We start from the raw sequence: 25,736 nt of genomic DNA on the forward strand, positions 1-25,736 counted from the left end.
TAGGTTAGGTAGTGTGCTATAGTAAACATTTCCCCAAACTTTAATTACTGACCTGGTCCATTCCATCCAACTACAAAAATTCCCCAAAACCCTCTGGTAATGCCTATACAGTGTATTGCGAGAGGTGAATCGATGGCATTATCGCCCTACGGTAAATTCTTATATTAAAACTATATTTTACGGCTTTAAAAACAGGTATATTGAGTATTTATAGATGATTTGAATATTTTTGACAGTATCTGGCACAAATCCATAGGTTTTGAATTACAGTATGGTGAATCGAGTAACGAGTAATATTAATGAAACTGTCAAAACACTAGAGCTTTTATTCGCCAAGACTTCCTGATGCATAGAGAACATGACTCTCCTTCCCACTTTGCATGGAGTCATTCGTAACTGTATTTAATCATATTACTATCTGTCAACTTAATTGAACTAATGATTTATAGGTTTTTGCTCAGCCATATGCTCACGATTGAACATACTGTATCTCATTGTTCCTTTGTTCTGGCAAATGGACATATTTCGCTACACGCGTTAGCCCCGTGGGTTAGTATTTCTGTGTTGATTATCAATTATACAAGCTTAGAATATTATTACCTTGGTTATTATGGAGCCTATGTAGTATGTTGGGACAGGCCTTGGATCACCAGAAAATAGAGTAAAAAATGTCCAAAATCGGCTATTTTTCATGAGAAAGATCAAAGAATGAAATGGTATTAAATTCAATAGTTTTGTAAATGCTTGTCCCAACAAACTACATTCTAGGACAGGGTCGCGATCGCCAGAAAATAGAGTAAAGATCATCACCTATCGAGTTTTTCACGGGAAGTTTAACAGAATGAAATAATTAATTCACTAAATTTGTAAATGCTTGTCTCAACAATCTCCATAGCCTACTAGGACCACTAGGTGCATGAATGTCGGAAAGTGCGAGAAAAATGGACAACTAACCCAAACTTCCCCCAGCCCCCTAACCTGACCTACAAGCCAAGTCCTTACCTTCCTAATGACCTAACCGGGGGGGTTTAACCGCCCTCCCAAAACACTGTCACTATCATACAAACCCAACTTAACCGAACCTAGTAGTTCCCGGGTCACAACCACTAGCCGGGGGCAAGCCCCCCGGACCCCTTCGTAAGTTTCTCTCGTACACAAAAAAAGCTATGGGCAGCACTCTACATTATATCTTAACCACATTGTAATAATAAAAAAGTTACTCGGGATTACCTTAATATTTGCAGTCGCTGAAGTCTAAATCCTCGGGTTCTTGCGCTTTCACAGAGACCCCTAAAATCACCTAAGAGCCCTTCTCGAAATAGACATGAAAAAATGATGGGGTAACTCGAGTAAAGTCCCGTAGGCCTAAAAACCTTATTGTCTTCAAAGCATCAAGCTGATCTATATGAGTAATAAACTCAACACCATCGCTCAAAGAGAAACTATACGGAACACGTCTGTCCATTACGGCGTTTAGCTTTGGAAAGGGTCAACCTCGTGGCTCGTGCAGGTCAATCTCGGGTCAAGGGGGGGGGGATTAAAAATTTTTAAATCACGCGGCCAGCCCAACACAAGTAGGCCTACAAGCACACGGAAACGAAGGGTTAGTTCGGGTGGTTTGTTTGACACTGGTTTTATCTAACGAAACATCTTAACTAGATGCTGGTTAACCTAACCTTTGGTTGTATATATAACAAAATATTCGGCATAATTTCAGAACATGTCCCAACGAACTAACAATCTTAACAAGGGGTTAAGAATGGAGATTGTTGGGATTAGCGAAAGAATGGAGATTGTTGGGATTAGCGAAAACATAAGTCCGAACATCAATAACTGTTCAAGCTTGCGCCACCAGCTGATAGGCGAACAGAGCGCCGCCCAACGAGTGTTATTATAGTCAGGCAGGAAACAATGCTTGGGGGAAATTTTACGATCAAGTGGCTTCAGCAAACGACGCATTATAACGACCATTCCCAAACCTAACAATTCATGATAACTATCATAGCAGTATCAAATGTCACTATAAATAACGTGTCCCAACTAACTACAAACTTAACAGAGGGGTAAAAATATATATTGATGCGACAGCATTAAATTGTAAAAATGAACGATTCTTAGTCTGGGACGACACGGGCTCTATCAATGGGGAAAGTTCGGAAACTAAGCAGGAGCTATCCATGACTTGTATTCGGACCGTGCTGAACTCAGAAAATATTGCCGTGGTAAAGGTAAATTATATTATTGAAAATGATAAAATAACTTCATATTATGGTATATCGGATCATAGAGAAGAACATCTTCCCCATAAGGAAAAACGATTTGGCTAGTAATAAGAAAGAAATCACTCTGTCCCTACAAACTACACTCACCCCAAAATCGTTTTGGGAAAATTGGGTTAATGTGAAATAAACACCCCATACTGGGTATACTGCTGGCCTATGTTACCCTACACCGAAACTCAAGATAAGAATTTCAATGGCCTATGTTACTTTACAACCAAACTCAAGATAAGGATTCCAATAAAGTATAAAGCTAGTGTTTGTCAAAACCTAAATCTATCAAAATATAGCTAAATTGGAAAAATGGGTTATATTTCCGATTACTGGTAGTCTGGTGGGAGGATTGAGTACATACAGTAAGCTGTTCCACGAAATATCTAACGTAGTCTATGATATAAGCAAGAGAAATACGCAGACAGCATCAGAATATTAATTTACAGAGAAATATTAAAATACTGTCTTTAAAATTAATCAGGCAGTAAAAGAATTGCTGCCCATCGTAAGTCCAGCCTATCATATGTAGGCGTAAACATTGCCCCATGACGAAATAGGTTGGCATCACGTTCTCTTACCTTGGTCTTGGTTAAATCCAGCGTAAGCCAGACCGTTTCCATAGGGATTCTTGGGTCCTAAATTCATGTTTCTAGTTTTCTTGCAAATGAAAGCCTTAAATTACAAATGGTGTTATCGTGGCTCAGTCATTATCTTGCGATACCTTCGCCGAATCTACGCCATCATTTGTTCCAGTAACAGTGACATTACATTCGATTATAAGATTTTGAATTCATTCCGTTGAATTTTGTCTCTAGATATTTTTTAAATTACTTAAGTATAACTATTTTGTGATTTTTCAATGTATTTGTGTGATTTTATATAATATTAATAAATCAAATAAGTTTTAAAAGGTATTGTTGTTATCTGAGGAATTTAACGACATCAAAACAAAAGCTGACAACCAATCATGTGACAAAAGGCGTTTTCTTTGACCAATCAAAACTCAAGAAACCGTTGCCATGGAAACGGTGTAAACAATATGGCATCCGTTTCCCGTCAAAATATTGCGGCCGGTGGAGTTTTTGATTTACCGAAAGTTTCATATAGTGATTCGACACGAAAGTTGCTTAAGGGTGAGTTTGAGATTTATGATTGAAATTCCCACTTGATTTTGTACTTATATTATAATCTTACACATATTTGATGGGAAAAATAGCAGAGGCAATGGCTACTGTCAAGCATCTACTGTAGGTTAATCAAGCTTAGTTCCTGTTTTGCGTTGTTTCACATAACCTTAGTCATTACTTGTTATGGTATATCGGTCGTATTTTGTATAGGTTTAGTGTTAAATTAAATCACAGTTATATGACACGCCCTCCTCAGTCCCTTATTCTTAACTCATCACATTTCATACTCTAATTTTCTTAGGATAATTGCTTAGTAGACAAGGTAGGTTAATTCAAGCAACATCAGGGCTCGCCATTCATACTAAGCCTTTGGTAAGATTATAATCAACTGTTTTTTACAGTAGGGACATTAGCTTACCCACCTGGTAAAGTTGTATACGTAACCAATGATCCATAGGAATTCCTGGTGTATTTTTAGGAGTTTTGAATTATTATACTAATGATAAGTGATAGTAACCCATATTTTTCAAGTTATGATGACATCTTAAACAAAGAAATACCTGTAGAGCCATATTTCACAAGAGAAACAGAGGTATGACTAAAATTAAGGTCCTCGCCTAACCTAACCTAATGCACTTTGCCCTTAGTTATCGTGACGGTTGTAAAATCGTCAAAGGATGCCGGTGTGACAGTCGGAACGATCCCCGGTCTCAGAATTCTCCTTGATAATCTGCGCATGCGCGAACATTACTGTTTGCCAGTGCATACGAGGTTGACGTTTTATTTACCTGTAATGTTAGCGTGCGCAGCTCAACATTACCGCTTGCCAGTACAATCGAGTTTGATGTTTTATTTTCAGGCGAGCGAAGCGAGCTAATGGCAGAAAAGAACCATTATACAATGTTAAGGAGAATTCTGAGACCGGGGGATCGTTCAGACCGTCACACCAGGTAAAATTGCATTACTAATCAATCATCTATTCATAGAAAATAAGAGGGGTTTCTGGTGTATTTTCGAGTGTTTTGAATTATTTTGATGACTAAAATTGTCAGAAACCCACATTTTTTAAAGTTATAAAGATACCATCTACCTAATATTGTTCTCATACACTAATTCCTCATAGGTAATAGTCTATGTCTGAAGCATTAAAAACAGATGGAGCATGAGTTAGTGTCTGCTAGAAATGCCATCACTATATTACAATGCACAGTATCGTAGGTTATAGGCTGTAACTATATAGAGGAACAAGATTAAGAAAGAGTGTCACTTCGCATTGTAGGCTGAGCTGCCTATAAGTTAAAGCCAGAATAAGTTTAGAAACATTATTAATGAGTCACAAAACCTCAAGACTAGATGTCCAAAGTATTTAAGAGATTACCTATACACTTGAAAATATAGACAACAAAAGGTATTTTAACCCAAGACTAGCTTCACATGGTTTCAAGTTACACAAGTTGAAATTCACCTTGACCGTGGGTTCTAGTCTTCAAAATGTATTCCTAAGATTTTATTATTAACTTCCATTTGCTATCAGGAGAATTTACGATATTAAATCTTCCAGAGGGAATTGCAATATTTTTTTAAAAGTGTTATGATAATGTGGTTTTGACATATCAAAATTTTTATTATCTTAAGTGAAATACCATATTTAGAGAAATGCGTGTTTCAAATTACCACACGTCACTAAAGTATCATCCTTACTAGATGCACATCAAGTGCAAACAGTCTTCTATTTTTCAATATTAAACTTACCCGATAATCATGTAGCTGTCAACTCCGTTGCCCGACAGAATTCTATGGAGGGATACGCCAGCTATCACAATACTAGAAGGGGGTGTACTTACCAGCGCCACCTGTGGCCAGGTACTCAATCATTTGTTGTTGACACCTCCTCAATTATTCCTCTGTCGTGCTTCCGGCTAGACGTTCTGGGATACGCTCATGGTCTTCGAGTTTATTCATGGATATTTGGTGAAGTATTCTCTTAGATTAACGGCTGTCGCATACTGGAATCCTTTTTATATTAGCTAGTTAGCTTTTATATAAACTCTGATTAACGGTTAATGAATTTTTGCTTGTTTTTGGATCACCCTTTGACTTACTCTTTGAAACAAGATGTCTGACGTTTCGCAAGCTCCCTCCCATAGACGATGTAGGTCTTGCAATAGGCGTATTCCGAAGGTCTCGGTAGATCCTCACACCGCTTGTTCTGACTGTAGGGACAGGCCCTGTCTATTAGAAAATCGGTGTGAGGAGTGCGCCGGACTTTCGGAATTGGATTTTGTACGTCTTTTAAAATATTCATCCAAGTTAGAGAGAACTAGAGCTAGGAGAAGTTCTTCTCACTCTTCTATGTTTTCCTCACCTCATGATCCCCTACCTTTTCCTACCCCTGTAGTGGCTACCCCCGAACCTACTGTGTGCCCTCCGCCTGATATGTCAACTGTTTTGCGTGCTATTCAGGCTTTAGGAGATAAAGTAGAATCAGTGGTAAGTGACCATAAGTCTCTGATGGCCGAGGTTAAAGAACTGAAGGTCAAGAGTGCAGTGGGTGGAAATAGTGCCAGTGCTGTGACGAGTGCTAGTGTCTGTGCAGTGCCAAGTGCTAGTGGTGCCAGTGTGGTGCGTGAGGATTTTTCTGTGCGAGCCAGTCGTCCTCCCAGTCCGGGACCTCTTGCAAGCTCCCATGCCCAGGGGAGAAGCAATGTCGAAGGGCTTAAGGGTTCGACAGGCCTTGTTAGGCGCACAGAATTATCCTCGGTGGTTGCGGGCGTGTCTTCCTTAGACCGTCACTCCCACCTGCAGACGATTGAGCCCGTCTTCTCGTCCGCTGATCTTCATGCAGGGAAGAAACGTTGGTCTCAGGTCTCGAGACCGCTTAAACGTAGAGTTCAGTCAGCGAGTGCTCAGCCAGGTTGCAGTCATTGGCTCAGCTCCGACTCGCCTCTGTCATCGGTCGACTGTACTCCGCCCAAGAGGAGTAAGGTTCTGCCTATACAGACCCCGACTGTGACTTTACCTCAGTCTGTTATCGTTTCTGCCGACCCCAAGTGGACCCTGCTTCAGTCCATGCAAGTTCAGCTTTCGGACTTGATGCGTGAGTGTCGGGCTGAGAGTGTTGCACCTCCTGCACTCCCTCCACCTGTTCTCGCTGCACCTGTGCTCGCCCAGCCTGCACCTGCTCCGCCTGTGCTCGCCCAGCCTGCACCTGCTCCGCCTGGTCGCAGCACCATCTGCCAGGCGTACGATGTTGAACCACTTTCGGAGCTTGCTGTTCACAGTGTTGTTCAGCCTCAGCCTTCTTTAAGGCAACCCTTGCTTTGGGATCAGGAGAGTTACACTCTTCCTCCTCCTCCCCTTGCTGCTCCACCAGTGGTGCAACTCTCGGTTGGGGTACAACAACCTCTCCCCTCCGTGAGTCTGTCTGCTCAACCAGCGCTGCACCGAGTTCAACCCTCATCTAGGCAAGCTCATCTACACCATGCACTTGCGCCTCAGGAGCCTCAGCTTGCTAGAACTTTACCTTGTTCTGCGCAGCCTCAACCTTCTCATGCTCCACTCATCTCTCAGGAACAGGAACGGACTACTCCGCCTCCGTCCTCCGCTCAGCTGGTGCAATCCTTGGGTGCAACTCTTGCTAGGAGTCAACCTCCTTCACCCTTGCACCTGCCTTCTGCTCCGACTGTTGTTCAGCCTATGCAGTCTGAACCTCAGGTTTTCCCTCAAGTTGAGGAAACCTCTGTTGTTGTTCCTACCCGTTCTGACTCTGCGGTTCAGCATTCTGGTCCTTTTGCTTCGCTACCTTCTGCTGATGAAGTGTCGGATGATGAGGAGGCACATCTTGATCCCTCATCAGACGTGGAGGAGTCTAAGCTTTCTCCATTGTCTGTTGATTTTAGAAAGGTCTTGGCTCTACTCAGGGAGCTTTACCCTGACCACTTCGTCTCTGCTGTTCCCCGCTCTCCTCCATCTGAGTTTTCGCTAGGCGTGCAACAAGCTAAGTCGAGCTATACTAAGCTTGTCCTAGCTAGATCCTCCAAGAGGGCCTTAAGGACCTTAGGGGAGTGGCTTCAGTCTAAACAACACCTGGGCAAGACTTCCTTCATGTTCCCTCCAACGAAGCTCGCATCGAAAGGTTGCGTTTGGTATGCCACAGGGGAAGCACCAGGCTTGGGAGTTCCTGCCTCTGCCCAGGCTGACTTCTCAAGTCTGGTGGACTCGCCTAGGAGGACTGCGATGAGACGCTCGAAGGTTTGTTGGACCTTCTCAGACCTGGATCATCTTCTGAAAGGGTTGTTCAGAGCTTTCGAAATGTTCAACTTTCTCGACTGGTGCCTGGGAGCCCTCAGCAAGAAAACATCTCCTGCGGACAAAGACTCTGCCATGTTAATTATGTCCTGCATGGATAAGGCTATCAGGGATGGATCGGGTGAGCTAGCGTCGTTATTTGTATCAGGGGTGTTGAAGAAAAGGGAACAACTGTGTACCTTCCTCTCAGCCAGCATTACACCGTGCCAGCGGTCACAGCTCCTTTTTGCTCCACTCTCAAAGTTCCTCTTTCCCGAGGAGCTAGTTAAGGACTTGTCGGCTGCCCTGATACAGAAGGACACGCACGATCTTGTAGCTTCATCGGCTCGTAAGTCTAAGGTTACCACCTCTGTCCCCAAGACTTATCGCTCTCCAGTGGCTGATACCCCGGCCACTAGGTTCATACCGCCCTTTCGTGGTAGAGCCCCCAGCCGAGGAAGCTCCCGTCCAGACTCTCACAGGGGCAAGTCTAAGAAAGGACCCAGGACATCTAAGGGAAAGCACTGACTCTCAGATTCTCCAGACAACAGTAGGAGCCAGGCTCAAGATCTTCTGGCAAGCCTGGGAGAAGAGAGGTGCAGACGCACAGTCTGTCAGTTGGCTGAGGTACGGTTACAGGATTCCATTCTGCCTCAAACCGCCTCTGACCACATCGCCCATCAACCTCTCTCCCAACTACAAAGAAGAGGACAAGAGGCTAGCATTGCAACAGGAGGTGTCGCTACTTGTGCAGAAGAAGGCAGTGGTTATAGTCCGGGACCATCAATCCCCGGGCTTCTACAACCGTCTCTTTCTTGTGGCCAAAAAGACAGGAGGTTGGAGACCGGTGCTGGACGTCAGCTCTCTCAACGAGTATGTCACCAAGCAGACGTTCACAATGGAGACGACCAAGTCGGTCTTAGCAGCGGTCAGACAGGAGGACTGGATGGTCTCGTTGGACTTGAAAGATGCATACTTTCACGTTCCCATTCATCCAGACTCCCAACCTTTCCTGAGATTCGTTTTCGGAAAGGTTGTCTATCAGTTCCAAGCCCTGTGTTTTGGCCTAAGCACAGCTCCTATGGTCTTTACTCATCTGATGAGGAATGTAGCGAAATTCCTGCACTTATCGAACATCAGAGCCTCCCTCTACCTAGACGACTGGCTGTTGAGAGCCTCCACGAGTCGTCGTTGTCTGGAGAACCTCTCTTGGACTTTAGATCTAATCAGAGACCTAGGTCTATTAGTCAATATAGAGAAATCTCAACTCATTCCCTCCCAATCCATTGTGTACCTGGGAATGGAGATTCAGAGTCGGGATTTTCGGGCTTTTCCATCGGCCCCCAGGATAAACCAAGCCCTACAGTGCATCATGAGCATGCTGAAGAGGAGCAATTGCTCAGTGAGACAGTGGATGAGTCTCACAGGGACCCTCTCATCTCTGGCCCTGTTTGTCGAGCTAGGGAGACTCCACCTCCGCCCTCTTCAATTCCATCTTGCAGCTCATTGGGACAAGGGCTCGACTCTAGAAGCAGTCTCTATCCCTATCAACCAAGAGATGAAGACCACTCTCCGGTGGTGGAAGCACAATCTTCTTCTCAAGGAGGGTCTATCATTGGCCATCCAGACCCCCCATCTTCATCTCTTCTCGGATGCATCGGACTCGGGCTGGGGTGCGACCTTGGACGGACGGGAATGCTCAGGAGTATGGAACAAGGAACAAGGATTACTCCACATCAACTGCAAGGAACTGTTAGCAGTCCATCTTGCCCTGTTGAACTTCAAGTCCCTCCTGCTAGGCAAAGTGGTGGAGGTGAATTCAGACAACACCACAGCCTTGGCTTACATCTCCAAGCAAGGAGGGACCCATTCGAGGAGCCTTTACGAGATCGCAAGGGACCTCCTCATTTGGTCAAGAGGTCTAAACCTCACACTGGTCACGAGGTTCATCCAGGGCGATATGAATGTTTCAGCGGATCGCCTCAGCAGAAGGAATCAGGTCATTCCCACGGAATGGACCCTCCACAAGAGTGTGTGCAACAGACTTTGGACGTTGTGGGGTCAACCTACCATAGACCTGTTTGCCACCTCCATCACCAAGAGACTTCCGCTTTATTGTTCCCCTGTTCCAGACCCTGCAGCGGTTCATGTAGATGCTTTTCTTCTGAACTGGTCCCATCTCGACCTGTACGCATTCCCTCCGTTCAAGATTATAAACAAAGTTCTGCAGAAATTCGTCTCGCACGAAGGGACACGGCTGACGCTGGTTGCTCCCCTTTGGCCTGCAAGAGAATGGTACACAGAGGTACGTCAATGGCTAGTCGACTTCCCCAGGACTCTACCTCTAAGAGTGGACCTTCTACGTCAACCACACGTAGACAGGTTGCACCCAAACCTCCACGCTCTTCGACTGACTGCCTTCAGACTGTCGAAAGATTCGCTAGAGCTAGAGGCTTTTCGAAGGAGGCAGCCAGTGCGATTGCCAGAGCTAGAAGAATTTCCACTCGTAGAGTCTACCAGTCTAAGTGGGAGGTCTTCCGAAGCTGGTGTAGAGCCAATTCAATATCCTCTACCAATACCTCTGTGATCCAAATAGCTGACTTCCTTCTTCATCTTAGGAATGAGAGATCCCTTTCAACACCTACGATTAAAGGGTATAGGAGCATGTTGGCCTCAGTCCTCCGCCACAGGGGTTTGGACCTGTCTTCCAACAAGGACCTTCAAGACATTCTCAAGTCTTTTGAGACGTCTAAAGAACGTCGTCTTTCCACTCCAGGCTGGAATCTGGACGTAGTCTTAAGGTTCCTTATGACATCTAGGTTCGAACCTCTCCAGTCAGCTTCCTTCAAGGATCTTACCCTCAAGACTGCTTTTCTCGTTTGCCTTGCAACAGCTAAGAGAGTCAGTGAGGTTCATGCCTTCAGCAAGAACATTGGTTTCACAACCGAATCAGCTACATGTTCTTTTCAGCTTGGATTCCTAGCAAAGAACGAGCTTCCTTCACGTCCTTGGCCTAGATCGTTCGAAATACCTAGCCTCTCCAACATGGTAGGTAACGAACTAGAGAGAGTTCTTTGCCCTGTCAGAGCTCTCAAATATTATCTGAAGAGGTCTAAACCTATTCGAGGACAGTCAGAAGCCTTATGGTGTGCCATCAAGAAACCCTCGAGACCCATGTCCAAGAATGGGCTTTCGTACTATATAAGGCTTCTGATCAGAGAAGCACATTCTCACTTAAAGGAGGAAGACCTTGCATTGCTGAAGGTAAGGACCCACGAAGTAAGAGCTGTAGCTACTTCGTTGGCCTTTAATAAAAACCGTTCTCTGCAGAGCATTATGGATGCAACCTATTGGAGGAGCAAGTCAGTGTTTGCATCATTTTATCTGAAAGATGTCCTGTCTCTTTACGAGAACTGCTACACCCTGGGACCATTCGTAGCAGCGAGTGCAGTAGTAGGTGAGGGCTCAGCCACTACATTCCCATAATCCCATAACCTTTTTAACCTTTCTCTTGAATACTTTTATTGTTGTTTTTATGGTTGTTACGGTAGGCTAAGAAGCCTTCCGCATCCTTGGATTTGGCGGGTGGTCTATTCATTCTTGAGAAGCGCCTGGGTTAAAGGTTTGGTAGAGGTCCTTTAGTAGGGTTGCAACCCCTTGTACTTTGGCACCTTTGGGTTGATTCAGCCTCCAAGAGGAACGCTGCGCTCAGTAAGGAAGACGAACTTTAAATAAAAGGCAGAGTAACGGTTCTATTCGACTTCCTTACCAGGTACTTATTATTTCATTGTTATTTGAGATAACTGTTATATGAAATTTTGGGATACTTAGCTATCCTTTAATCATGTACACTGGTTTTCACCCACCTCCCTGGGTGTGAATCAGCTACATGATTATCGGGTAAGTTTAATATTGAAAAATGTTATTTTTATTAATAAAATAAATTTTTGAATATACTTACCCGATAATCATGATTTAATCGACCCTCCCTTTCCTCCCCAGAGAGAACCAGTGGACCGAGGAATAATTGAGGAGGTGTCAACAACAAATGATTGAGTACCTGGCCACAGGTGGCGCTGGTAAGTACACCCCCTTCTAGTATTGTGATAGCTGGCGTATCCCTCCATAGAATTCTGTCGGGCAACGGAGTTGACAGCTACATGATTATCGGGTAAGTATATTCAAAAATTTATTTTATTAATAAAAATAACATTTTTCGTTATAGCAAAAAAACAGGATCGATTACACATACTTCAAATATGCTTCCACTTGATTTTTAGTGCACCTTGATTAGGAAATTTGCATCATCGTTATTTTTATTATGCAAGAGGACTAAAAGGACTTAAGTAGCTTTATTATATGTTCTATATTTAAGATCTAATCATTTAGGTTAAGCTTGATAAGTGTAATGTAAACGGTCAAAATTTTAAAGAAATTTTGAAAGAAGGGTTTTGTAGATTTGTTTTTTCTTTACAGGTCTCTTACAAGAGGCAGCTGTCAGTGCTCAACATCAGCGTCAAATTGAACGATGGGTGGACAGCGGAGGTTCCCTCCCTCAGCAAGAGGCTTTGACAGCCTCAAGTCAAAATCAAACCCGCAACAGGCCATCATCCACCAAAAAGACTCCCCGTCTTGAGATTCAAGCAAAGCGTTCTCATGCCACAATGAAGGAGATGGGTCTCTATGAACTTAACCGCCATTATGTACCTCCAGCACCAAGTAAGTATTTTCAATCTTTGCTAGCTTCCTTTGGGAAAGATGCAGAGAACATGTTTTAAATGCTGCATGTAACCACTGTTTCAACATAATATAATAAAGGCTTGCTCTAATGGCATTTGAATTAAATCAGAATGTCTTCATAAAATTGAATTATGGGTAGCCGTATATTTTATATAGAGTCCATGTCAGTATCTTTATTTGTATCATCTTCTTTCTTTGTCTGCATCTTTTCCCACTTTTATGTGGGGTCAATATTTCTGGCAAGTGTTCTCCATCTACCTCTGACCCACACTTCATCACTTGATACAGTCCATCCACCTTCGTTTTGGTCTCCCTCTAATGCCCTATATCTGGTATTAGATATATTAGATAGCATTTATCAGTATTTTAGAGTTTTATTCCCTAGGGACCTTTCAACCTGTGCAATAAAAATGTGACAACTTGAACATTGTCTGATGTAAGGTGTAATAGAATGTATAAGGCTGTTCATTTCAGTAGAAAATAATAGTTACTGTACATCAACATCTCATTTAATAGGATGCTATAGCACACATTCTGTAAGCAAAGCACAGTTTTGACACCTTATGTTATACAGTGATTGAATAATTTCTTGCCAAACTCCTGTACATCCCCCCAGGGGAAATGTCAGTTTTTCAAATGATCACCAAACAAAATCATTCATGTATCTTGGAAGACAGATTTTCTGCCTACTATCAGAGCTACAGTAAGCAGCTAAGCTGTTCCCTCGTAGATTTTTCTTTTATTTTTCACAAAGGTTTTTGTTGCTAGCAGCTTACACATGTATGTTGCACATGTAGAAGTGCCTTAAGGGTAATCATTGTGAATTATTTGTTTAACTTAACTTTAATCTAAGCATAGCTTCTAGTAGAAGTTTGCTGCTTTTGCCAGTTTATGAACATTACTATACAGTACTTTGGTGTAATATACTGTATTCTCACCTTTAATTGCACCACCCATTGGTCCGATCTTGCATACCGGTATGTCAACGTTTTGGGTGTTCTTATCGCTTCAGAATTATCTAGGAGATTTCCCCTTTTCCAAAGTGCATAAGCAGTTTCAAACTAGTCCTGGCAGGTGTTTTTATAGATAGTTTGTGTTTTTCTTCATCCTAGTTATTACATTTTTGTATATATATTTTTTTTAATTGAAATATTGTCCCCTTATTTGATGTTCTTCCCTTGTTCTCCTGTTTCAGCAAAGTTGAATCACTTTCAGTTCATGCCATTATTGATTAAACTTTTTAATGCTTTTTTGAAATCCTCTTTCTCATGAACTTGCTGTACAGTATTTTCTCCCCTCTTTTATTAACAGTACTTGTGTATCTTAATGGCCAATTGCTTTAGTCAAGTTACTATTTTTCATTATGAAGCACTGTCATACTTATGGAACTCTGAAATCTTCGTACAGTATTCTCATGTTCGTAATACTAGGCAGGCAGTCAATTCTAATAGCCAGGCCTTCTCCATCATAAGACTCAATACTACGCAGTACTCTAGAAGTTTTATTCCAGCTGTGACCAAGTTGTGGAATGATCTTCCTAATCGGGTTGTTGAATCAGTAGAACTTCAAAAGTTCAAAGTTGGAGCAAATGCTTTTTTGTTGACCAGGCGGACATGAGTCTTTTTATAGTTTATATATGACATATTTGTTTTTGACGTTAATAGTTTATATATGACATATCTCTTTTGACATTACTTTTTTAGAATGATCTATTGTTAATTTGTTCTCTTCAGTTATTTATTTCCTTTCCTCACTGGGCTATTTTTCCCTATTGGAGCCCCTGGGCTTATAGCATCTTGCTTTTCCAATTAGGGTTGTAGCTTGGATAGTAATAATAATTGGTTAATAATTTTTCCTTCCTCCTCTATTTTGTTCTGGTTACATCTTGGCTATATTAATAAGTCTATTTGGTTAATTGCTTTGCCTCTATTTTTGAAATAGATACCTTCTAGATAAGTAATTACTATCTACTGTAATTACTTACCCTCCCATTTATGGAAGGCAACCGATAGCAGTTAAGACCTAATGCATTAAAACTTATATTTCAGAATATGGTCCGGGATCAAAGGAGTTGTGCCAAGAATTGATGGCTTTTGGGAGGGAAGGTGCAAAGACTCATCCTACTCCAGGCAGGAAAGATCAAGCCCAGATTAAAGATCTTCAGATAGACCGATTTGATGAGCGTAAGTTCTTGATCGTATATGATTGTACTTTTTATGCGCTATTATCCTCAAAGTCGTCATCATCATCATCTCCTCCAACGCCTATGCTCTATTATCCTCAAAGTCATCATCATCCCCTCCGCCTATTGATGCAAATGGCCTATTGATGCAAATGGCCTCGGTTAGAATTCGCCAGTCGTCTCTATCTTGAGCTTTTAATTCAATACTTCTCCATTCATCACCTCCTACTTCACACTTCATAGTCCTCTGCCATGTAGGCCTGGGTCTTCCAACTCTTCTAGTACAGTACATAGAACAAAATCATACTGTATTAATCTACCCTTGCAATATTTGAGTTTGTCTCAGTCTCTGGATATCTTTTGCTTAGTATTTATAGATTATTCTTTGAGAATAACATCATGATATTGAATACATCCCTCACTGGAAGTTGGGCTATAAAGTACTGTACGGTATACTAGTTGGGATCAAGTTGTAACCCACGTCCTCTTTTTCCTATGTGTATACAAACCTTTCATCCCTTAAAGTAAGGAATTGTCTTCATTGGTACTGGAATGGCCATTCGTTCGTTAACAAGGTAGCTGGTTAAAAAAAACAAAAGTTGGCATAATGGAGAAAACATGCCCACCCGCTTGTCACAGAATAGTCAATTTTGTCTTCAGGAACTGTGGATACAAACATGCTGCTGTGTACCTCTGTCAATAATTGAATTTATTCTTAAATTGGTTTGTGATAAGTGTTGGGGTTTATAAGTTTTCTTGTTTCTTAATGGAAGCACACTGAAAGATGAGCATGTAGTAATGTGAATTTTGTTTCTATAAGAATGCTGTACAAACATTTGGAACTCCATTTGTTGTGTACATTTGTAAATGCATGACTGTAAATAGTCCCTTCATTGGAGTGTTGTTATCACTTTTGAGATCAGGAAGACAAACTCAGTGCGTACTGTAGTTTTTTGCCTCGGGAGAGTGTTACCTGTTCAGATCAAATTTTGCCCTATCTGCATTCCTGATGGTAAAAAATATTCCTCTGGCGGGATCACCTGGCACCGAGAGTTTTCTATAACGTGATCCCTATGTTGCTATGTCAGTGAGTGTTCCCAGTGCTCCTCTTGTGACAAAACCCTAAGTGTAGTGGTTTGTGTTGCAGCATAGGAATCTCCTGTAGCGTCTTCCTCAGAGGGAGCATAATCATTTTTGGTCACCCAGACCATGTCTCCTCTGTGATAGAAGAATGGTTAGCAAGGGGAATGAGAGTTCACCCTCTCTTCCTCCTCTACCAATCTTTTCTACTTCTATTCCTTTTGTCAGACATTTCTCCTTGAGAACGAAGACAGTCATGTGGGAAAGCATTTTTGCTAAAAGTTTCTCGAGGATTATAACAATATCTCTCCTTTGGATGGGAGTGACAATACTCACCTGCTAACCTATACCTTCGTGGTCATTCAAATGTAACATGAACAGGTGTTATAGTTACTTACTTACTTTAAGGGCTGCTTTTCTTTTCCTTCACAGCAGAGGAACCCTACTCTCTACAGGCCTTCCAGTCATTTTATGAATAGAACTTACCTGGCAGTTATATATATATAGCTGAGTCTCTGACTGCGGCAGAATTTAATTGAAAATCGCGGCAACCGCCTTGTGGTGGCTGTGTGGTTAGATGGTTAACAACCCTTACAGGGTGGTACTTGGAATCATTCCCATTTTCTGTTCCTCAGATCATCTCTGCCGGCCGGATCGACAACATCGTTGGTCCGCCTTTCAGAGTTTTTCGGATCGCTTTCCCTTCATCGCCTTTTTGGACTTCGTTTTTGGTGAAGTACACTGTGTTGGGATTTGGCAATGGTGTTGTTTTTGTTTTTTGTCTTTTTTCCTTTGTTATCATGAGTGAGAAAATTCATTATCGTGTTTGTGCGAATGATATTTGCAAGGTGAGGTTGCCGAAACTTTCGGTTGACCCTCACACTATCTGTATGGGTTGCAGGGGGTTTGAATGTGCTTTAGATAATAAGTGCAAGGAATGCGAGGTTTTAAGTGATAATGATTGGTTAGCTATGCAGCGCTATGTGCGCAAACTTGAGATTGATAGAGTTAGAAGAGCTAAATCAAAGTCAAAGTCTGCTAGTGAGCCTAGCTTAGATTTATCTATTGACCCTTTGCTTGTAACCCCTTTGGAAGGTATTCCTTCCCCAAATGTAGTGACTCCTGCCCCTTCTACAGGACCTGTGCCTACGGATGACCCTGGGTATGCTAAATTAGCTGCTGAATTGGAGGCCATTAAAGCACAGTTGGAGGCCTTTAAAGGTAAGGGTGGAGGTGAAATTAGTGCTTGTGAAAGTGCAGTGGAGGTGGCGACTGATCGAATCTGTCATACCCCTAGGTCTAGACCTCTACCAAGCTCCCAGGACCAAGGGAGAAGGTACGTCGAAAGCCGAAAGGGAGTGAGAGGTGCTTATCCTCGGTCAGTCGTCGCCTCAGACAGTCCTGTTGCGATCTCCCAGGCTGCTCTTGACCGCCGTAGGAAAGGCGTGTCGGATACGTTTGTGTCTTCGCCTGATCGTTCTCCCAGACGTAATTGGCGTTACGAATCAAGACCAATGAAGAGAGGGTGGAACCGGGACGTGCAGTCTCGCTCTCCCTCTCCCGGTTCGAGTAGCAGAGACCCTGATCCTTCGGAAGACGATTTCGATGTTCCTGTTAAAAGGGCGAAACAGAGAGTCCTTAGCCCAGTTAATCCTGCTAGACTCCCTGCTTCTTCTGCCAGCGCTCCCAGTCAAGCCGTACGACAACTGCCGTCTTCGGCACCGCGAGAGCCAGCGGAGGTTGCTAAAGCTTTCATGGTTGTTATGCAGGAACAACTTTCATCGTTAGTTAAAGCTTTCAGCCACCCTTCTCAGTCCGTCAGACGTAAGGACGTCTCTTTGCATGTTAAGAGATCTTCTTCTAAGAGAGATTTTAGTATCTCTCCCAAGAAACCTCTGCGCACTTCGGCGGCCGTACGACAACGTACACCCTCTTCATCGGCACGCTGCCAGGAATTTCCTTCCCCCTCTCCCGCCGCCAGGACGATACTGCCTCTCGTTCTCGGCGCCGTGACGATTCCGTTCCCTTTCGAAACGCCTGGACGTTACTGCCTCGTTTCTTAGGAAACAGGATGAATGCAGTCTGCATTTTCAAGGCGACGGCAACCTGCATCTTCAGGACGCTTCCGTTTCTCGTCATCGTGACGATACTGCCTCTCGTCATTGTGACCATACCGCTTCTCGTCATCGTGACGATACCGCCTCTCGCCGACTGGATGTTAGCGGCGCTCGGGACCAGGATTCAAACAGCTCTCGCTGCCAGACTGCTGGCAGCCCAACTCTTCGGGATGTTATCCTCGAGCAGGACCTTGAAGATATTTCGGAAGAGGAAGAAAAACCTGCCGACTCTTCTAGCGATTACAAGGTTCTTTCTCGCTCTCTTCTGGAACTTTATGGGGAGGAATTTCAACCTTCGGCCCCTCGTTCTTCTCAGTCTCAATTTACCAGGAAGAAAGCTACTAAGTCTTCGTCCTTCATCAAAATGAAACTTTCAATTTCGGCCAGGAAAGCTCTCGCTAAAGTGGATGATAGGATGAAGGAACGGAGACAAGCTGTCAAGACCACCTTTTCTTTTCCACCGTCCCGGCTCGCTTCCAAGGCAGGTATGTGGTATGAGACAGGGGAACCTTTGGGGTTAGGAGTGCCTTCCTCCTCCCAAGGTGACTTCTCGGCTCTTGTGGACTCGGCAAGAAGGCATGCTTTAAACTCTGCCAAGGTGATGTGGTCCATGTCGGAGCTTGATCACCTCGTCAAGGGAATTTTCAGGGTTTTCGAGGTTTTCAGCTTCCTGGACTGGTCTCTCGGGACTCTGGCCAGGAAGTCTGAACTCCTGGAGGACACGAAGGACCTGACGAGTATCATGTCCTGCATGGACAAAGCTCTAAGGGATGGAGCTAATGAATTGGCTTCCCTTTTCTCAGCAGGGGTCTTAAAGAAGAGGGCCCTTTTGTGCTCCTTCACCTCTAGATCGGCGACTGTTGCCCAGAAGTCGGAGCTACTTTACGCCCCTTTTTCACGTCATCTTTTTCCTGAAGCTCTGGTCAGTGATATCTCCCTTTCTCTGGCTCAGAAGGCTACTCAGGACCTTTTGTCTCGGTTGGCTAGAAAGACCTTACCTGTTGCTCCTGCTCCTCTGAAGGAGGAGGAGAAGAAATTTCAACAGCCCTTTCGGGGCAGGATCTCCTCGAGAGCGGATTTTAGGGGGAGAAGACAAGAGTCAGGGCCAAGGACCAGCAGGGGTGCGTTTAGGCCCCGGTCCAAAAAATGAGATGGAAGTCCTCCAAACACCAGTAGGGGCAAGACTGTCTCATTTTTGGCAGTCTTGGGAAAGGAGAGGGGCGGACACCTGGTCCCTCTCAGTCGTCAAGGAGGGTTACAAGATCCCATTTTTAAAGAAACCACCTCTCTCAGACTCTCCCCTGGCCTTAGTGGCTCAGTACACCGACGCGTTGAAACGAGAGGCTCTTCTGGAGCTAGTCGACCAGATGTTGGTCAAGGGAGCAATAGAGCCAGTTCAAGACCTCGCCTCCCCAGGCTTTTACAATCGCCTGTTTCTGGTTCCCAAGAACTCGGGTGGATGGAGACCAGTCCTAGATGTCAGCTCTCTGAACGCCTTCGTGGAGAAAACAAAGTTCTCCATGGAGACGACTCAGTCAGTGCTGGCTGCAGTTCGTCCAGGAGATTGGATGGTTTCTCTCGACCTGCAGGACGCTTATTTTCACGTCCCCATTCATCCGTCTTCGAGGAGATATCTGAGGTTTGTGTTCCAGGGCAAGTGCTTCCAGTTCAGGGTACTTTGCTTCGGTCTCAGCACAGCTCCCCAAGTTTTCACCAGACTTATGGCGAATGTGGCAGGCTGGTTACACCAGGAGGGGATAAGGGTCTCCTTCTATCTAGACGACTGGCTGATCCGGTCACAGTCGAAAGAGAAATGTCTGGAGGACCTAATGAAAACTTATTCGATCACTCAGGACCTGGGACTCATCGTCAACTGGGGGAAGTCTCAGACCGAGCCGAGTCAGACTATGTTCTTTTTCAGGCTTCTCCCTCCCAGGAGAGGCAGACCAGGTGCCTGGACAAAGTCAAAGACTTTTTGAGGAAGCAGGAATGCTCAGCGAAGGAGTGGATGAGTCTGCTGGGAACTCTATCCTCCCTGGAGCAGTTTGTCCCTTTGGGGAGACTGCACCTAAGGCCTCTGCAACACTTCCTCGCAAAGGTTTGGAACAGAAAGATCCAGGAGGACACTTTTTCTTTTCCCATTTCGACAGAGATCAAGGATCTTTTAATGTGGTGGCTGGACCCAGCTCTGTTGGGAAAAGGGATCTCCTTGTTCAAGAAGAACCCCGACCTAGTGTTATTCTCAGACGCGTCCGAGTCAGGCTGGGGAGCAACACTAGGGAACAAAGAGGTCTCAGGTATTTGGGAAGGGAGTCAGGTCAGTTGGCATATCAACAGGAAGGAATTGATGGCCATTTTGTTAGGGCTCAAGGCCTTCAAAACCTCGGTGTCGGGAAAGACTGTGGAGATCAATTCCGACAACACCACAGCTCTCGCGTACATAAGGAAGCAAGGGGGAACTCACTCCCTCTCCCTGTTCTCAACTGCGAGAGAGCTTCTCCTCTGGGCGAACGAGAACGACACTCAGCTGTTGACAAGGTTTGTTCAAGAGCAGAGAAACATCAGGGCAGACATGCTCAGCAGGAGGGAACAGGTCCTTCCTACAGAGTGGACTCTCAACCCGCATGTCTGTCAGAGCCTCTGGAAGTTGTGGGGCAGACCAGTAATAGACCTTTTCGCCTCCGGTCTAAACAAGAGGATCCCCAACTACTGCTCCCTAGTCCGGACGAGGAAGCTGTTGCAGTGGACGCCTTTTTGATGGATTGGACGGGGCTGGACATGTATGCCTTTCCCCCGTTCAAGATCATCAATCTGGTTGTCAGGAAGTTCGCTCTCCTCGATTCGGGACGAATGACCCTAGTGGCTCCATTCTGGCCTGCGAGGGAATGGTTCACCGAAGTGGTAGGGTTACTGATGGACTTTCCAAGAAGACTCCCGGCAAGTCCAGATCTTCTCAGACAACCCCACTTCGAGAGATTTCACCAAAACCCCCTCGCTCTCAATCTGACTGCCTTCAGACTGTCGAGAAGCTCATTAGATCTCGAGGCTTTTCGGCACAAGCAGCGAAAGCTATTGCCAGAGCAAAGAGGATCTCTTCACAAAGAGTCTACCAGTCAAAGTGGGAGACCTTTAGAGCTTGGTGCAGGAGGCGCAAGGTTTCCTCGTCCTCTACCTCTCTGAGCCAGATTGCAGACTTTCTTTTGTACCTCAGGCAGGATGCTAAGCTGGCTGTATCTACCATTAAAGGATACAGGAGCATGCTCTTGACCGTCTTTAGGCATAGAGGCTTAGAGTTATCTCAGAATAAGGACTTGCAGGACCTCATTAGGTCTTTTGAGACAACGAAGCAGGTGCACTTAAGACCCCCTTCTTGGAACCTGGATGTGGTGCTTAAGTTTTTGTGCTCCAGGAAGTTTGAGCCTATCTCGCAAGCTTCTCTGCGAGATGTGACTAAGAAAACCCTCTTCCTTTTGTCTCTAGCGACTGCCAGGAGGATTAGCGAGGTCCAGGCAATCGAGAAGCGTGTAGGCTTCACCCTAAATGGAGCGGTTTGTTCCTTGAGGTTCGACTTTCTCGCCAAGAATGAGAACCCTTCGAAACCCTGGCCTAGGACTTTTGAAGTCCCTAACCTCACGAATCTAGTAGGTCAGGAACAGGAAAGCCTCCTCTGCCCGGTTAGGGCTCTCAAGGCTTATTTGGCCCACACTAAGAGCGTGAGGGGTCCCTCTCAACTCCTTATGGTGTTCAGTGAAGGATCCTCAAAAACCCCTGTCAAAGAACGCTTTGTCCTTTTTCCTGAGGGAAACTATTAGGGAAGCCCACCTCTTTTGTGAGGAAGAAAACTAAGCCCTGTTAAAATTACGGGCTCACGAAGTAAGGGCCATTGCTGCTTCGCTGGCATACCGGAAAAATATGTCAGTTAAGTAGATCATGGACGCAACGTTCTGGAGGAGCAACTCTGTCTTCGCTTCTCATTACCTCAGAGAGGTAAGAGTGGACTATGACAAGTGTTATACCTTGGGCCCATACGTAGCTGCGGCTTCTGTATTAGGCAAGGGAGTTACTACCCCCACTCAACCTTAGTTTATGTACTTGTATATGGGTTTGTGTTTTTTATGGTTGTCTGAGGTCCTCGTCCTGTGGTACGGTTCCCTCAGTCCAGATAGATAGTTTATATCTATTTCTGCAAGGTTAGATGGTTAGCTTTAGTAAGGTTGCAGGTTTTTTATATGGGAAGGTAGTTTTCTGAAGTCTAGTAAGTTGTTGGTCCTACCCCTTTGACAGACTCGATTGAGTTGTTTGCAGCGTAGCAGGTCTACTCCTGGCTGAACACTCCTAAGGGAAAGCGACTCTAGAGGCAGTTACCTTTGAAGTCAGCTACCTTAGCAGGTAAGGAATCAAGGTGTTTGTTCTCCTACAACTCTTTTGTTGTTTCCCCAACTATGTTTTTTCTGTCTGTTTCCCTCCTCCAATTGTGTGAATCAGCTATATATATATAACTGCCAGGTAAGTTCTATTCATAAAAATGGAGTTTTTATGATAAAACAAAGTTTTATGAATACTTACCTGGCAGTTATATATATATTTTAAAGCCCACCCACCTCCCCTCAGGAGGCAGGTCAGGCAAAGATAATCTGAGGAACAGAAAATGGGAATGATTCCAAGTACCACCCTGTAAGGGTTGTTAACCATCTAACCACACACCACCACAAGGCGGTTGCCGCGATTTTCGATTAAATTCTGCCGCAGTCAGAGACTCGGCTATATATATATAACTGCCAGGTAAGTATTCATAAAACTTTGTTTTATCATAAAAACTCCATTTTTATCAAGTTCATTCAGAAGCATTCAACATTTCACACCACATATTGCTTGCTTATTGTCAAGTCCACACTATTGAAGCACTTTGAGCACAAGAAAGTAATCAGTTTCCTCTTCAAACTTGAAAGGGGATGCTGTGTATCAGTACTCCTTCATCCACTTTGGAGTATCCCTCAATGGCTCTGGCCTTTTGGAAGTGACCATGCCTTCTGGCTTGGGTCTTAGGAACGTTCTGGCCTTCTGCAAATCAAAGCAATGACGACCAGCAGTTTCTTCCTCCAGGCGTTCTTTCCCCTCCTAAGCTCAGTCCATCAGCGGTGTTAGGAGGAAGAAGTGGGGGAAGTGATGCAGAAGTATGACCCCTTCTGTCAGTGAGGGAATGCCTTGCCTTGCATATTCTCTCCCTCAGTGGCTTTGGAAGAGGTTGTCATATATTTAGACAAACATCAGGAGGGCTGGCAAATTCAGTTAGAACCGATTAGGTTTGTGAAAATAGACGAGAAAGATCACGAACCAACTCAACAGAATTGGACGGTAGAAGAACATTAGGATTTAAAAGGCAAGGTAGAAAAATACAGCCATCATTTAGAGTGCAGTATTGCATAAACCTTTAGCCTAACTGAATCAATTTTGACTGCAGCAAGTATATGATGAAATAAAAAGGCAAAGACAACAATTGCCAATTACAATTTTCTTCCCATAGATAGGAGAAAAGGATCAACTGCTAGTACAGGTACAATAGACAACCTATAACGATCAGTGTCAGCTGCTCCCAACCCACAGTTCTTTGCGATGTCTGCTCCTGATATACAATCCGCAGGTCCTTATGACATCCTCCATCCAACACCTTCAGTCTGCTTTTATCGCAATCCGTGCACTTCATCCATTTTCACTTCATTGATACAGGTATTGTATCCTTATCATAATCATCATGGATTTTCGTATCAAGGAAGAATGGAGTTAGACGAATTGTTAGCGCTATACTGTACTGCACTTTACTACAGAACAGTACTGTATATTATTACATTACAGTCCAGTGTTGTACAGCAGGGTATTATTTGTCTATTTCTGATGCAATTCTGTTATTTGATAGCATATATACAAATAAAGCAATATAAACTATATTTTCATTAGTTGCTTATCAGCAGAAGTACTCTATATTCAACATTCGTATATAACTTGTTTTAGATTTAATGTAAACACTATAAAATTTCATATTTATTTGTCCATTATGTTTGCGAGATACAACTCTGCAGTCACGTTAATTGTAATAAATCATCCATTCTTTCAGTTGTGAATGAGATGGAGGAACGAGTCCAGTGGTTAGAAGCTATGGAAGCTGCTGGTGCAGGGGAGAAATATCGCCACCTTATTGCCACCCAACTCTCACTGAAACTTCGCGATCTCGAACTTTTGGATCAGGAACGGGCTAGAGAATTCAAGAGATGCATGAGAGACAAAGAAAAGCTAAAGTGTAAGAAGAGCAAAGAATCGTGATTAGAATGTGTCTGTGCCTTTTATTGTATTCTATTTTGGTGCAGTACACTGTACATGGATTGCTATTTTAAATTAGCAAACTATATTTTTCTTAATACAAAGTATTTAGCTTAGTTTTTGTAAATTCTTATTTTTCATAACTGCTTAGTTTCAAGAAAGATGTGTTATAAGCCTCTCTCAATTTTAAATTTGTTGCTTTAAAACAAACATTTTCTCTAGTAAGATTTCATTTTCATGACAGGTCGAGGAAAACAGGTTCGAATATCGATTGTCCGTGCCTTGTATGCTATAACCGGTTATCTCTCATCACATCTCTATTTAAAATTTACAACAGTGCTTTTCTTATATACTTTCAGCTGTAAACCAAGGCTTTTTGTCCACTCCTGTGACAAAGCAATGTTTAATTTAGCAGAGCATTAACAATTTAAAGTGTTATTAATCCACTTTTCATACAAAAAACACATTACAGTATACTGTATAGCATACCCGTACTGTATTATTTATCTAACTACATTACTGTACATTATTGATCCTCTATTACATTTATTAATAATTTTCGTTTGGTAGCTCTATGTAGGTTTGAACAATTATGCAGAAATGTAGGATTATGCTTCTTTTAATTGTCTAATGTGCTGTATATGTATGTCTTCCTCTTTGTCTTCTTTGCTTTCAGCTTTTCCAATATCTATATCTACAGTATATGGAGTTGGTGTTTATAGTCAGCATTCTCCATCTTTCTCTGTCCTGTACATCTTGTTTTTTTTGGACCCTTTTCCTTCATGTCATTCAATAATTTATCTTCCATCTGAACTTTGGCCTTTCCTTCCTTCTTCTACCCTCCACCTCCATGTTCATAACCTGTTTACATACATGTTCATCAGCTCTCCTCATAACATGACCAAACCATTTGTCTTCTTTTCTAAACTTTTTTTTTTTTAAACCTTATACTTTGACTGTCCCCCTCACTAATTCATTCTAGATTTTTTTTTTTTTTTTTTTTTTTGGTGACACCACACATCCACCTTGGCATTCTCATCTCAGCCACTTACATTCTTCTTTCTTGCTCTTTCTTTATTGGTCAAGCCTCTGTCCCATAGAGCATGGTTGGTTTAACAACAATTTTATGAAACTTTCCGTTCCTTTAACCTTTGTAACTGATCCTCTTGTCACAAAGTATCCCTGATGACTTTCTCCACTTCATCCATGCACACTGAATTCTATGACTGACTTCTGCATCCAAGCTTCCGTTTTCACTCGTAACAGAACCAAGATATTTGATGGAGCCAACCCTCTTTATGTCTTCTTGGCCTAATTACACTCTTCCCTGCTATTCCTCTTCACCTGTCCATATACTGTATATTCTGCCTTTGTTCAGATAATTTTTAAGCCTCTTACTCTCAAGTTCTCCTCTCCATCTTTCTAGTTTGAGTTGAACATCTTCTCTTGTAAGATCATCAGCACAATTTCATCAGCAAACATTACACACCAAGGCACCTTTTCTCTAACTTTCGATGTCTATATGTATGTACTGAAAAAAAAAATAGGTAGCCTCTATAAAACAATTGCAAGGAAACAAGTGTTAACAAAATTGGACAGTAATGAAATAAGGAAT

General features: G+C 43.3%; 2 protein-coding genes across 4 annotated transcripts in view; one reads left to right on the forward strand and one right to left on the reverse strand.

The window, feature by feature from the left end:
• LOC137624576 (WD repeat domain phosphoinositide-interacting protein 3) overlaps positions 1–3,030 on the reverse strand; it is a 29,726-nt gene extending 26,696 nt beyond the window's left edge. For all 3 annotated transcript variants that reach the window (XR_011040751.1, XR_011040750.1, XM_068355511.1), the window contains exon 1: positions 2,852–3,030. Coding sequence is in view for 1 of the 3 variants with exons in the window: in XM_068355511.1 (XP_068211612.1) it covers positions 2,852–2,918 (67 nt within the window). In the remaining 2 variants the exon portion in view is untranslated. The remainder of the gene's footprint in view (positions 1–2,851) is intronic.
• Positions 3,031–3,228: 198 nt separating this feature from the next.
• LOC137624578 (UPF0193 protein EVG1 homolog) lies at positions 3,229–25,626 on the forward strand. The gene is made up of 4 exons (XM_068355514.1): positions 3,229–3,406; positions 12,164–12,406; positions 14,476–14,610; positions 23,919–25,626. Exons 1-4 carry the CDS (start codon positions 3,313–3,315, stop codon positions 24,122–24,124), a joined length of 678 nt encoding a protein of 225 aa, XP_068211615.1. The 5' UTR covers positions 3,229–3,312; the 3' UTR covers positions 24,125–25,626.
• The last annotated feature ends 110 nt before the right edge of the window (positions 25,627–25,736 follow it).

Source organism: Palaemon carinicauda, chromosome 31, assembly GCF_036898095.1.
Source record: "Palaemon carinicauda isolate YSFRI2023 chromosome 31, ASM3689809v2, whole genome shotgun sequence".
In the NCBI taxonomy this organism is placed as follows: Eukaryota; Metazoa; Arthropoda; class Malacostraca; order Decapoda; family Palaemonidae; genus Palaemon; species Palaemon carinicauda.

Bases quoted from the DNA above. Each gene is read 5' to 3' on its own strand.
- LOC137624578 (XM_068355514.1), top strand. From the start codon at position 3,313: ATGGCATCCGTTTCCCGTCAAAATATTGCGGCCGGTGGAGTTTTTGAT. The intron at 3,407-12,163 runs GTGAGTTTGAGA...TTTTCTTTACAG, and splicing joins GACACGAAAGTTGCTTAAGG to GTCTCTTACAAGAGGCAGCT. The intron at 14,611-23,918 runs GTAAGTTCTTGA...CCATTCTTTCAG, and splicing joins GATAGACCGATTTGATGAGC to TTGTGAATGAGATGGAGGAA.